The 12797-nt window shown below is 43.8% G+C and overlaps 1 protein-coding gene across 2 annotated transcripts; it reads right to left on the reverse strand.

Moving 5' to 3' along the window:
- Window positions 1-1199: 1199 nt before the first annotated feature.
- On the reverse strand, window positions 1200-8824 carry AKIP1 (A-kinase interacting protein 1). 2 transcript variants are annotated; one of them, XM_080912730.1, is made up of 6 exons: window positions 8759-8824; window positions 8386-8610; window positions 7739-7819; window positions 5408-5521; window positions 3914-3994; window positions 1200-1527 (listed from the first exon to the last, which is right to left on the reverse strand). In XM_080912730.1, exons 2-6 carry the CDS (start codon window positions 8602-8604, stop codon window positions 1384-1386), a joined length of 639 nt encoding a protein of 212 aa, XP_080768856.1. In that variant the 5' UTR covers window positions 8605-8610; window positions 8759-8824; the 3' UTR covers window positions 1200-1383. The 2 variants fall into 2 exon arrangements, with proteins under 2 accessions (XP_080768856.1, XP_080768857.1); XM_080912731.1 differs by having other exon boundaries at window positions 8729-8780.
- Window positions 8825-12797: the final 3973 nt, after the last annotated feature.

A 12797-nucleotide genomic window follows, 5' to 3' on the forward strand; every position in this document is an offset into this window, starting at 1 on the left:
TGAAAGCTACCAACATGAAACCATGGAGAACTCAACCAGAAGCTGAACAGAAACAATGAAATCAGGGCATCTGACAACCAGGGAAACAATTCCCTTAGAAGAAAGCCCTGAACATCTGGGTAAAATGTCTGGGCAGGGCACTGGAGGAACCCCTTAAGTAGTTCTTTCTGGAGTCTGTTCTGAGAATAGTGAAACTATGGGTCCTTTCCAGAAACCCACACATACCCACTGTTTTGCCTATGTCAGAGGGTTTACAGGACCCACACAGTTCATCCCAGGTTCCCAGAAGTATGTGCAAGGATCTCTAAATGTTCCCAGCACCCAAGCCAACCATCTTTCACTCCAGTTCCATGGGATCAGATCCTTCCTCCTGGACTATAGGTACAGGTGCAATGCCCATACATGTATACATAATTAAAAATAATGTTGATGACTCAATGGTTAAAAGCATTTGTTGCTCTTGCAGAGGACCCAGGTTTGGTTCTAGCACTCATATGGCAACTTGAAACCATCTCCTGGCCACCATGGGTACCAGGAACACATGTGGTACACATACATGCATACATTCAGGCAAAGTACTCACACACATAAAAATAATCTTAAAAAGCAAACCAGGCATTGTGGCTCATGCCTGTAAACCCCAAGATTTGGGAAGCTGAGACAGGACTGTTTCAAGTCAGAAGCCTGCCTACGTGACACGGTGCCTTCAGATTCTGAGCACTAGGCCAGGCTGCTACCACACTGAGACTGTCTCATCTTAAAAAACAACAATAATCTTTACAATTACAGTCAGCATGTATGAATTAAGACTCTTCTCTTACAGGAAGTTAAAGGATCATGAAGTACACACTTGAAAAGGGTTTACAAAGAGTAGTTGACAAAGGAACAGGAGGACGCGTGCCTAAGAGCAACTGCTGTGAAGGCACAGAAGCTGGTGGCCCTGCACTGGACCTCCCTGCCAGTGGCCTGATGAACTGCTGAGGACGCCTATTCCCAGAGGTGTGCCCATTGCTTTGGGCAAAAGCATGCCATCTGTACTATCTTCTCATAACACTACAGCTGTACATTGTCCTTCTTCTTAATACCAATAAAATGAACTCTTTTTATTTCCAATCTTTCCCTTTATTACCATAATTAACACTTGGAAAGCCAGCAGTTAAAGCTGTTCAGACAGCACCAAAATGTTATTGTTTTCAGACACACAAGGATGGGGACTTCTATAATTTCAGGTAAACATGAGCTTGAATGAGACAGACTCCAGAAAAACTGCCCCACTACAGCCAGCATGAAACCCAGGATTGATGCATCATTATTAAGACAACTATAGGGTGATGTTATTCTTCTTCCTACTTCAGAGTGAAATGACGGCAGTGATTGTCAACATCATATAGGGAACACCAAGTCCACACTTTGCCCCAAGTCAACTGCAACCACATGCGTCTTCTTGGTTAAGGCACTTGAGCCCACGGTGATAGAATAGGTCCCTGGATATACTTCTATGTAGAGGTCCTTAGAGATGTTCTCAGTCTGGAAGGAAAAGAAGTTCAGGTGGTTTATATACAGATCTTAGAGCCATTTTAGCATCTCCACCAGGTGCCTTTGTATGCCAGAAGTGGGGCAAAATGTACAGATAAGGGGTCCTGCTTGCAAGGCCCCACTTGGTCACATGATAAAAAAACTTGTTTTGGTGAGCCTTTATGCTCACTGCTTTCTTTCTAAATCTGTGAGAATACCTATCTGACAAGCAAGCATGTGAGAACTTTGTTAATGACAAAGTGTTATAGGAACATGTGGAATTATAAGACCATCCCACAGGTGTGGCTGCTCATACCTCTGGAGACAGGGGCAGTCTCTATGAGTTTGAGGCCAGCCTGCTTTACATACAGAGTTCCAGGACAGCCAGGGTTACATAAAAAAGACCCTGACTTAAAACAAACAAACCAAAACCAAACAAAAACAAAATCATAGAAACCATAACAAAGGAAAAAAGAAGAAAAGAGACCAGGGCCTTAGGTGAAGTAGGGTTAGGCAGAGGAAGAGGAGCTGTTGCTTGGGGGATGAGAAGCAGAAAGTGGTACCTATGAGTGGAGACTGGCAAGGTCTGTTGGAATAAGAGTGACTCTTTTCAATCAGGTTCTGCTAGACTTTCTTGAGAAGAGGCATTGTTTCTCTCCCAAGCTAATAATATGAATGGTTGCCCTCCCGTCACTGAAGCACTTCCCTGAAAGACTGGCATTTTTATGTTGCAAAGCCCTGGAAGCTGAAGTTGGTGAGACAGTATTATGAGCTGAACTGAGTACAAACCATTGTCCAGGACTACCCTGGCTGGGATGTGGCTCAGGGTAGGTGCATTGGCAGGGTGTGGCCTTCATTCACATGGCAAAAAAGCAAAGTCACAAACCAGGAGAGGACAGGTAAGAGCCCAGGTGCAGTTGGGTTGAGTCAGGCATGGTGGTACACACTTTTAACTGCAGCACTTGGGAGAGAGAAGCAAGGGGATCTCTGAGTTCATGGCTAGCCTGGTCTACCTAGAATTTCAGGCTAGCCAGGGCCTGTCTCAAAGGAAAAAAAATGTATCTGGGTTGCTATTGCTACTTCATATCTACTCAATGCTTGTAAGAAACCAAAGGCAGAGTTGTCAATTTTTACACCAAACATGGGAGACTACTGGCTAGCAAATTTTATAGCTGGAACAAATGAAAAATTTTGTACTTTCATTCCACCTTGCCTTGCAGACAGATTTTAGGTCAACATTTTCAAAATTTACTTTGTTCTTACCGATTCTGAAAGGTTTAACACCTTAACTGATGTGAGCAAGGAAGATATGGTACTGTTTACCAGAGGTCAACTATGAAAATACCCAGGGGGCTCAGAACCACAGGCAAGGACACGCTCTGCTTTTCTACATACATGGTAGCAGTAAGAACGTGCATTTGTGTGGGGTCTGGAGAGATGGCTTAGCTGTAAAGAACACGTGTTAGCTGCTCTTGTAGAGGAGGCAAGCTTGGATCCTAGAACCCAGATGATGGCTTACAAAACCCTATAAATCAAGTTCTAGGGGTCCTGACATCCTCTTCTGATTTCTGATGTGTGATCTCTGCCAGGCACACATATGGTACACATACATCCAAGTACTCACACATACACATTAAAAAAAAAAAATCTATCACTCACACTAGAACAACAGGCCAATCAGAATTACCAAAAGCAGCACCAATGGAGACTCCCATGCCCAAGACTCCCAAGACAACAGCTTGCGCTTGTACCAGAAGCAGAAGTTTTCAGTTGCTAATAACTCTAGAATAATCTGAATCCTGGCTAGTAACAAACTGTATACAAACAAGAAGGGATTTATTGCAGGGACGTGTCCAAGTTCCTTTCCTCAGAATTCCAACTCTTCTAAGTCTCAAACAAACTTGATAGAATGTAGATCACTTACCCGTCTGGTCCTGAAAGTGAAACAACTCCTACCTATTTCTATTTTTTTTTCCCCCCACAGAAACATTTCAAACGAGCTGGAACCTGGTATCACCACATGTACACATTCTGGAATTTCAGCAAAGGCTGCATTTTACAAGCAGAGGGTCAGGCCCTCCTGCTGCTTTAACAGATGGTGGAATTCTAGCAGGAGCCAAGGCCAGCCCAGCTGAGTCTAGGAAGAGAGTTGTGAATACTTCACATTCTTTCCAACCACAGCTATGAGCTAAGGCACCCAGAGCATCCCTCAAACCTCCAGTGAAGGAAAGGACACAAAGAAAATAACACTTTGTACCAACCCAAAATCTTGTGGCTCCTCAAGTGTAAACCTCCTGATTTGAAGACACTGTGGAGCCCACACAAACAGAGCCCACTAAGTAATGGGTCAGACTTATAGAAAGGTGGTGAAGCCCAGCACACTTAGTTCTGTACTCACAGGCCAAGATGACTCTGGAGAATGCTCTGATGTTCGATAGATACTTCCTAGACCAACAGATGTCTCTCCTCCACAGTTTCTCTGTCAAGACAAATATTGATTAGGACTAAGATAAGCTTCGACCGCCAAAAAGCAAGGACATTTTCTTTTATCTTATTAAAATTATTTTGTATGGCTTTTCTCATCTGTTACTTGTTATTAGTGATTTGTTTGGTACACTTAGAACTATTTTTAGTCATGGATTTCTTATGTGGGGTTTGGAGTCTGGCATATTTAAGGCCCATTCCCATGCCTGTTGCTTACAAGCAGGGTTTTCTAATCTCACAGCCTTGGTTTCCTGGACACGGGGCTCCTGGATGGAAGGGAAGACCAAAATGCTGAAGTCATGATACTCAACAGACTCAGAAACAGTTTTCTTCCCTGCCTCTCCAAATGTTATTAGCAGGGAACAGGATAAGGCCTTAGAGACACCCCTTTTGTACATCACAGGACAGAGCAATGACACCTCACCATGTATACACCTTAAGAGAGCTCTCATAGGAGAGCCCAGGCCAGGGTGGGGAGAGAATTGCAGGACAGACTCTGGTGACTCTTCACATCCCAGAGAGGGACTTAAAGGGCTCTCAAGCCTGCAATGAGCCCACTCAAATATCCATGCTCACTCCTGCCACTTTTACTAACCCCTCCCTCCGCTCTCCTACCTTATGATGACTTAACAGGCCAGAAAAGTCAGGAGGTTAACTTAGGGATTTGAATCTGGACTTAAGTTATAACTAAAGGAGTTTAAGAAAAATCAAAACCAAAAAGCCCACTTCCATTGAACAAAACATAACCCTTGGCTTTCAAATGACAATGTGTATTAAAAGACAGAGTATATGAGGAAGGGCTTCTGGTTCTTTAAGAGCAGAGGACCCATGTTCAGTTCCCTGTGCTCACACTGGGTGGCTCATAACCACTGGCTAACTTCAGCTCCAGTGGACCCACCCTCTTCTAGATTTGTGTGCACACGCCCATACCCAGACACACTTGTATATACATGTAATTGAAAATAAAGTTATTCAGGCAGTCAATGTCACTCTGGCTGTCCTAAAATTCTCTATGTAGACCAGACTGACCTCAAGCTCAAGAGAGCCACCTGCCTCTGTCTCCCAAGTGCTAGGATTAAAGGCATGTGCTACCATGCCTGGCTCAAAAATAAAACCTTTAAAACAACCCCTTTGTATTTCCTTTAAAGCCTGCCTAAGAACCCCCCCCGCCCCCGCCCAGCCCAGGATTACAGGTTCAGCTGAAGATCCTAGAGTGAAAATAAATAATCTCACATTTCAGACAAACTCCTATTTCTGGAAATTCCCTGAGGCTGTCAAGTGACATGTCTGCTGAGCACTGTAATGCTGAGTCACACAGGCAGCTGATAACACAAAATCCCACAGGAACTTCTAAACCAAGGTCTCAAGCCGTGAGACTGCAGGTGCTTGCGGAACGGCAGACACGTACATGTTCTTGACTATGCCCTGTGTCTGAGTACACGTGCGTTTCTGGAGGCTTCCTTCTGTGATAACGGTAGACGTGGGTTGCCCCTCCTTCCTCTGGCATAGATGAGTAGTATTTCTAGAGGAGCAATGTGAAAAATCATTTAAATATTCAGGCCAAAATTTCAGACTCCATGATACTTGTAACAGTAAGGTTAAGGAAGGAAGCATGAGGAAAAAAAGCGAAATTACCTGTCCTATAAGCCTGAGCCTGAAAAGACAAGGAAACTGAATTTGGCATGGCTTTGCTGCCATCTGCTGCCTCTGTAGGGCAAGAGCTCTGACCAACTAAATAAAGGTAGGCTGGGATCATTTTCTCTGCTAGGGTAAAGGTGTCACATCTTTGCTTCCATGTTAGGTGCACACACCTTTTCATTTCCTCATCTGACAAGAGTCAGATCAACAATTCTGTGTTTCCTTTCCAGGTACTCAGACAAGAATGAGGGAAGAATGTAATAATTTCTTTAAGTTGAAGAAACACAGAAGCCTACAAAACATAAACCTAAAAGCCACACAGCCTTTTGCCCCTGGGTTTCCTACAGGGGAGTGGAAGGAGAGCGATCTCTGGTTTGGGAATAACACAAAAGATCAGAAAAGCTACGTTCTTCTTGTTTAGTTCCTTCCTTCTCTTCCAAGTTAACCTTAGGTTTGCCCTGGACTGTGAGTAGTAAAGGCATCCGAAGCCTGTGTGGAACATACTGTAGGGACAGAGTCAAAGGAATGTGAGAAGAGGATTGAGAAGCTGGGGAGGGAACTCAGGACATGGACCTATGACATTTTAAGGGCTACTTCAAAATTTTGGAGCCAAACCCAGAACACCTTCCTATATCTTCAAAAAGCCAAGACGTTCTGAAGTGCCATTCTATAACAGGACTGAAGTGGGCCACAGCTGAAAACCTACATGAACACCAGTTTGCTAAGCCTCAAAGACAACTGTGATTCCTTCGACTGAACCATGAATCCAGTCAACCATTTTGTAGTAGAGCTGAGGGTACAGATTGTCCTATAGCCACCCTAGGATAAATATAAACATTAAAAATATTCTCTGAACCGTATCCCATTGGTTGAAATCCTATTCTTGGAAGCTAAAGAATGTTTGTAAAAGATAGAAGTTGGCAGTGGATGTCCATAATCCCTATCCTCAAAAAGCGGAAGCAGGGAGATCAGAGTTCAAGGAAAGGCTTTTTTAAGTAGCAAGTCTGAGGCCAGCCTGGGCTACTCCAGATCTTATCTCCAACAAAACAGAAAGACTGGCAGTTTATAGGTCTTAACATCTGAAGCCTAAACACATAGTGAAAACAATTCTTTTCCATCCTGCTTATACACCAATATCCTTAAAGCCAAGCCACTCAAAGCAAAGCCTGGTTACTCTGGGGTCATGGTGTTGTGATAATTTACTCTTCATCTTTCAGTGTGAGCCAAACAAGTCCATAATAAAGCCTGAGGCTTTAGAAATCTGAACTTTACCAAAGGCCAAAGAACACAACGAAGGAAGTTTCATGTCCAGAAGTGCATTGTCAACTTCTCACTGTTTGGTCAGATGCCCTAGATGAGGTTTAGGAGCTCATAGCTGAGCATTACAGAACAGGTGTTGACCCATGGGAAGCAGGTCCTGCCACTAGGAAACCAATCACCGGTTTCACATGGTCATCACTATCACCAACTGTTTAAAAACCCATTGGTATATTCCAGAATATACCAGTGGAAAACTGGAAACAGACACTGAAGGTTAAGGCCTAACATACTATCATATAGGTGGTGGTGGCACAGACCTTTAATCCTAGCACTCAGGAGGCGGAGGCAGGTGGATCTCTGTGAGTTTGAGGCTGGCCTGGTCTACAGAGCAAGGTCCAGTATAAGGAAGGCTACACAAAGAAACCCTGTCTAGAAAAAAACAAAAAGAAAAAAGACCTAACATACAGACTTGGAGATTTTGATTCAGCACATTTTGAAAAACAAAACAATTCAGGTGTTACCCTGAGGATTTTAACTTCATGTCAAAGGGAAAAGAAAACATCCTCAAATCAAATAACTGGAATTTAGCACATAAACACAACACACTTTCATACAACTGTAAAAGGATGAAGAATACTTCTGGTTTGTTTATGGCTGTATCCTCAACAGCTAACTAGATTTAGGAAACGGGTCAATGTGTGTTGGATGGATTCTAACTTGCATTTACTACCTGCCTTAAGTAACTGATTATAATCTGCTTCCATAAAGGTCATGGGATAGAGGAGTACTGAGTCTTCCCAAGCACAGATCAGGGGCACGGAGTTAGTTCACATTAACTTACCGCACACTGACTTGAAGTATAGTCCATGTATTCAGCCATTGTTCTGAAGGAAGTACTAAGGGGTGGGCGCCTTTCTTCTCTCTGTTTTAATACATGGCAAGTCACAGTAGTGGGAACTGTTATTGTTGTTCATGATTTTTGAGACAAGGTCACATGTACACTAGGAAGACTTTGTACATGATCCTCAGCCCCCATCTCCTGAGTTCTGGCACTACACTAAGAATTGTATTTATTTACTTTAGACAGGGTCTCACTTGATGGCATGAAACATGCTATGTAGACCAGGCTAATCTCGAACTCAGAGATCTGTCTGCTTCTGCCTCCTGAGTGCTAAGATTAATGGTGTGCACCACCGCACGCGGTAAGAAATTTTATTTTATAAGTAAACAGAATATTACTATTCTTTTGTTACTAAAAAAGAACTGAGTCACACTGTGCTTGTACACAACTCCTTTAATACTACTAGTACCTGAAGCGTAAGTACTAGTTCAAGGCCAGCCTGGGCTATAAGAGACCGTGTTAAAAAAAAAAAAAAAAAGATTCAAAGCATTTTCCAAACGACTTTTCCACTTTTTGTTGGGATGCGTTGCATCTTTTGGACGTGGAAGCCAAGAATGACTAGGTAGTCCCCAAGCTCCAGCCCTCACCTCTCCTAGGAGGCGCTGGGGACCCGGGACCGACCATCGTTCCTGGTAGGGGCCCTGAGGGTAAAGGACCCCCACGCTGCCTCTGGGTCGCTCTGGAGAATGCCAGTCCACTGCCCTCCTCTTGGCGCGCTCCAATACTTCCCTCCCCAGCCGAGCAGAGCGCTGTAGCGAGCGCCGGTCCACCCCGTTCAGCGCCGCGGCCGCCAGACAGTACTCCATGTCTCCCTGGACACAGACACAGACAAGTCAACCGCACCCAGGCCCGGATCCGGGCGGCAGCTTCCCCGCGACCCCAACACCCCCTTCGCCCTCATCGCGCACTCCAAGGACCCCTGCCCCTTACACTTCCGCCTCTCAGGCCCTGGGTACAGACCCTCGCCCGGCCTGCTTCTCCGGGCGCACGCGCGTAGCGCCCGCACGGACACGCCTTCCGCGTTCCCGCTGCCCTTCTTTCGCGCCAGTTACCAAGCTAACTGCTGTGCGCCGTGGGCGGGGCCCGGCGATGGGCGGGGCCTGTGGTGGGCGGGCCCGGGTTCGCGGGGCACGTGGTCCCAGCCTTAATCAGCTTCAGACGTGAAGCGGCGCTTGTTGCTGTTCGAGGGCTTTCTCGCCGCGACAGGTCAGTGTGGATCCCGTGGCTTGATGCGGTACAAACATTTGTGAGAGTAGGTACATGCAGCGGCCCGTGCGGCCCATATTCTAGGGTCTCGCCGCTCCAGAACCACTTTTTAAGGAGGTGATGAGGGTAGCCGAGCCTGCTGAGGAGGTAGGGCATTCCGTCAGAACTATGGAGAGCCTTGGGACTGAGGGTGTGGGGACCGGTAAGACTCCAGGAGAGGTTGGTAGGGGATGCAGAGGACTGTGCTAGGGGCTCTTATTCCCTCCCTGCAACTACCTCATCCCCCCCTTGGAAGGACAGATTTATGCAGTTTTGTTTGAGGTTTGTTTGTTTTTGACAGAGTCTCACTGTGTGAGCCACTCACTATGTAGCCCAGGCTGGCCTCCAGTCTCTTTCATCGGATCTGGATTGACCTTTCAAGCATTAATCATATCACTTTAAAGTAAGAAATGGGTCGGATACCTTTCATAACACCGTGGGGCTATGGTGAAAGCCTGGGGTCTCAGTAAGAGTGACACCCCCCTGGTGAACAGCAGGGCATGGATGGGGAAAAAAATTCCACTTTAAGGAACACTGCTCTGTGGGGGTGGGTTCCTCGCAGGACACAAAGGAATTCTCAGTCCTTAGGTAGTGTCAATGGATGGGCTTGATAAGCCTTGAATTCACCTGTTTTAAGTATATAATTCAGTGATATGTCATTTCAGAGTTGTCCTGCTTTGGGATATTTTAATTAACTGAAAATGCAGTGTTGGGCCTGAGAGGTGATTTGGAAGGGAGGCTCCAAAGAAACATTTGCTCTACAAGCCTAACTACCCGAGATTCCCTGTCTCTTAACTCTGCCCTCCAACAGTGACATTGGAGGTGAAGACAGGATATTGGCTAGAACTCCTGGACTTTACCTTGAAGTATGATGTCTAGCAGTAGCAACAAGCAAGACCCTACCTTGAACATGGTGGAAAGTGAGAAGTGACTCCCAAAACTTGTCCTCTGACTTCCATACACTTTCTTTGACACACATTTACCACATTCACACACACACACACACACACACACACAAAGAGTAGTCTAGTTTCCACCATTTATGATTGATTCTCACTTCTACTTCAGGACCTAGATAACCACTATTCTGATTGTTATCTCCATAAATTTGCCTTTTTCTGGCAATTTGTATAAATAGAGTCATATGCTATGTGTCCCTTTTGGACCTGTCTCTTTCATTTAGATTACTTTGATGTCCATCTGAGTTGTAGCATGTATCAGTACATTGTCATTCCTTTTATGGATAAGTAATATAAATTATATGAATATACCGTATTTTGTTTTATTCATCACTTGGAATTATTTCCATCGTGGGGGCTATCCTGATAATTCATGTAAGACTCTAGACATTTTCATTTCTCTCGGCAGATACTTTGAAGTGAAAATTGTGGGAGTGTTATGAATTTATGTTTACATTATGTGAAACTGCCAACCTATTATTCAAAGTGGCTGCGCTGTTTTATATTCCCACAACTGACAGTTTTTCCTTTTCCACTAGCATTTGCTGACCTTTTTTACTGCAGTCATTCTACTGTGGTGAGCGTGAAGTGACAGCTCACGGGGGCTTCAGTTAGTGTTTCCATGTTGGCAGGCGCTGCTGTGGATATTTACTTGTTATTTCTAGCTGTGTCTGTGTGTCCTTTGCTGAAATAGCTGTTCAAGTCCTTTGTCTAATTTTAGTATCATTTGTGTGTAGTTTTTAAAAATTATTCAGTGATGAGTTCAAATTCTAAATAGAGGAGTCTTTATTAGATGTATGGCTTATAGTATTCATATTATATATTTAAATTATATATTATATAATATGTATATTATATTTTACACAGATAATATATACTATAAATAATATACTACTAATAATATAGAAATGTATGTAATATACTTAATATATAATATACTATCACAGTGTTTTCTGTTTTAACTTTTTCATTGTTGGGGATTAAAATGCCCAGGGCGCTTTGTATACTAGTCAAGTGCTTTACTACTGAGCTATATCCCTAGCCCTTCATTTTCTATGTGGGTGGGTGGGGCTGGGGGTGTTATAAAGTGTGGTCCTCTGATCAAAACAGCCACCATCTTCCTCAGATCTTGCTTGCAAATGTCCACACACTGTGTCTGTGGACTGCTGACATTCCCTGATAGAAGGAAGACGTAGGAGGGATCATTGTACCTTTACCTGAGTCTCTAGTCTCTAAGCAGCTTGTATGCGGTTATGTCTTAATTGCTCAGGGCCTAGATCTCAGAGAGAGGCTGGAGTGTATGATCTGGGAAAGACCAAGAGAAGGACTCTGTCTATGTCCAGACTTTCTTCTGTGACAGCCGTGGATCAGGATGCTTCTTAGCATCCCTCATCTCTCTCTGAAGACCTAATAAACTCTCATTTCACAGGGTGAACTTCAACAGAATCATATTTTGGTTTGTTGTTGGGACCTTATGAAGAGGTCCTTCCCCTTATTACAACAATATATGTGTGTGTGTGTGTGTGTGTGTGTGTGTGTACCCGTGCAAGCATGTGCGAGCACATGTTGTGTATGTGGAGGTTATGGGTTTATACTAGATGTTCGCAATTGAGTTCCATCTTAAGTTGGCATCTCTCAATGAATTGGAGCTAGAATTTGGCTAGAATAGCTGGCTATTAATCTCCAGAAATCCTCTTGTCTCTGACTCCCCTGCACCGGGTAATGAATAGCACACTGCCGTGTTTAGCTTTTATGTGGGTGCTGGGCATCTGGGATAGTCCCAACTCAGGTCCCTAGGTTTGCATGGCGAGCATTTTACCTATTAAGCTTCTCCTCATCCCCATTTAATTTATCTTCTTTTAAAACAAGATTTATTTTATATGTATCTGAGTGTTTACCTACATGGATATATGTTCACAATGTGTGTGCTGGTGACCTCAGAGGCTAGACAAGGGCATGATATCACCTGGAACTGGAGTTATAGTGGTTGTGAACCACCATGTGGATGGTGAGAACTAAACCCTGGTCCTCAACAAGAAGCAGCAAGTGCTCTTAACTGCTGACTCATCTTTCCAGCCCACTTTCATTTTATTTAAAAAATATTTTTTTAAGATTTATTTTTTGTGCATGAGTCTTTTGCCTGCTTGTATGCATGTGCATCAAAAGCAAGCAGTGCCCATGGAGGCCATTAGAAGACTTGGATGTTCCTCCTGCTTGTATGTATGTACACCATGTGCTTTCAGTGCCCATGGAGGCCAGAAGAGGGCATCAGATCCCCTGGGACTGGAGTTACTGACAGTTGTGAGCTTCCCCGTGGGCTCTGGGGATAGAATCTGGGTCCTTTGGAGGAGCAGCAAGTACTCTTAACCACCGAACCATCTCTCCATATCCTCTTCTTTCATTTTATTAACAATGTCTTTTTGAAGCACCAAGTCTTAAATTATAATGAAGTCTAGTTTAGTATCTTTTTCCTATGGGTTGTGCCTTTGGTATCATGTGTAATTTTTGCCTAATTCAATATTTTTCTTCTTGTAAGTTTTAGTGTTTGAGTTTAATTTGAATATATGCTATATGAGGTGTAAACTCTTATCTTTAGATACTGTTTGTCAAAAAGGCTATTCTTTCTTTTCACTAGATGGCATTTGTAATGTCAAAAATCAGTTGACTATAAGTATACAGAAGTTAATTTCTGGTCTGTTCCATTGATCAATATGTATGTAAACCATACTGTCTTGATTACCGTAGGTTTATGGTAAGCCTAGAAATTGAGAAGTGTAAGTATAGAACATAGTATT

The sequence above is a fragment of the Micromys minutus genome, assembly GCF_963924665.1.
Source record: "Micromys minutus genome assembly, chromosome: 2".
In the NCBI taxonomy this organism is placed as follows: domain Eukaryota; kingdom Metazoa; phylum Chordata; class Mammalia; order Rodentia; family Muridae; genus Micromys; species Micromys minutus.

Excerpts from the sequence above, each read along its gene's own strand:
- AKIP1 (XM_080912730.1), bottom strand. The coding sequence starts at position 8,604 with ATGGAGTACTGTCTGGCGGCCGCGGCGCTGAACGGGGTGGACCGGCGC. Across the intron at positions 5,522-7,738 it reads ATACTTCAAGTCAGTGTGCG|AAATACTACTCATCTATGCC; the intron begins GTAAGTTAATGT and ends TTGCTCCTCTAG. Across the intron at positions 3,995-5,407 it reads CAGGGCATAGTCAAGAACAT|AGAAACTGTGGAGGAGAGAC; the intron begins GTACGTGTCTGC and ends TTGTCTTGACAG.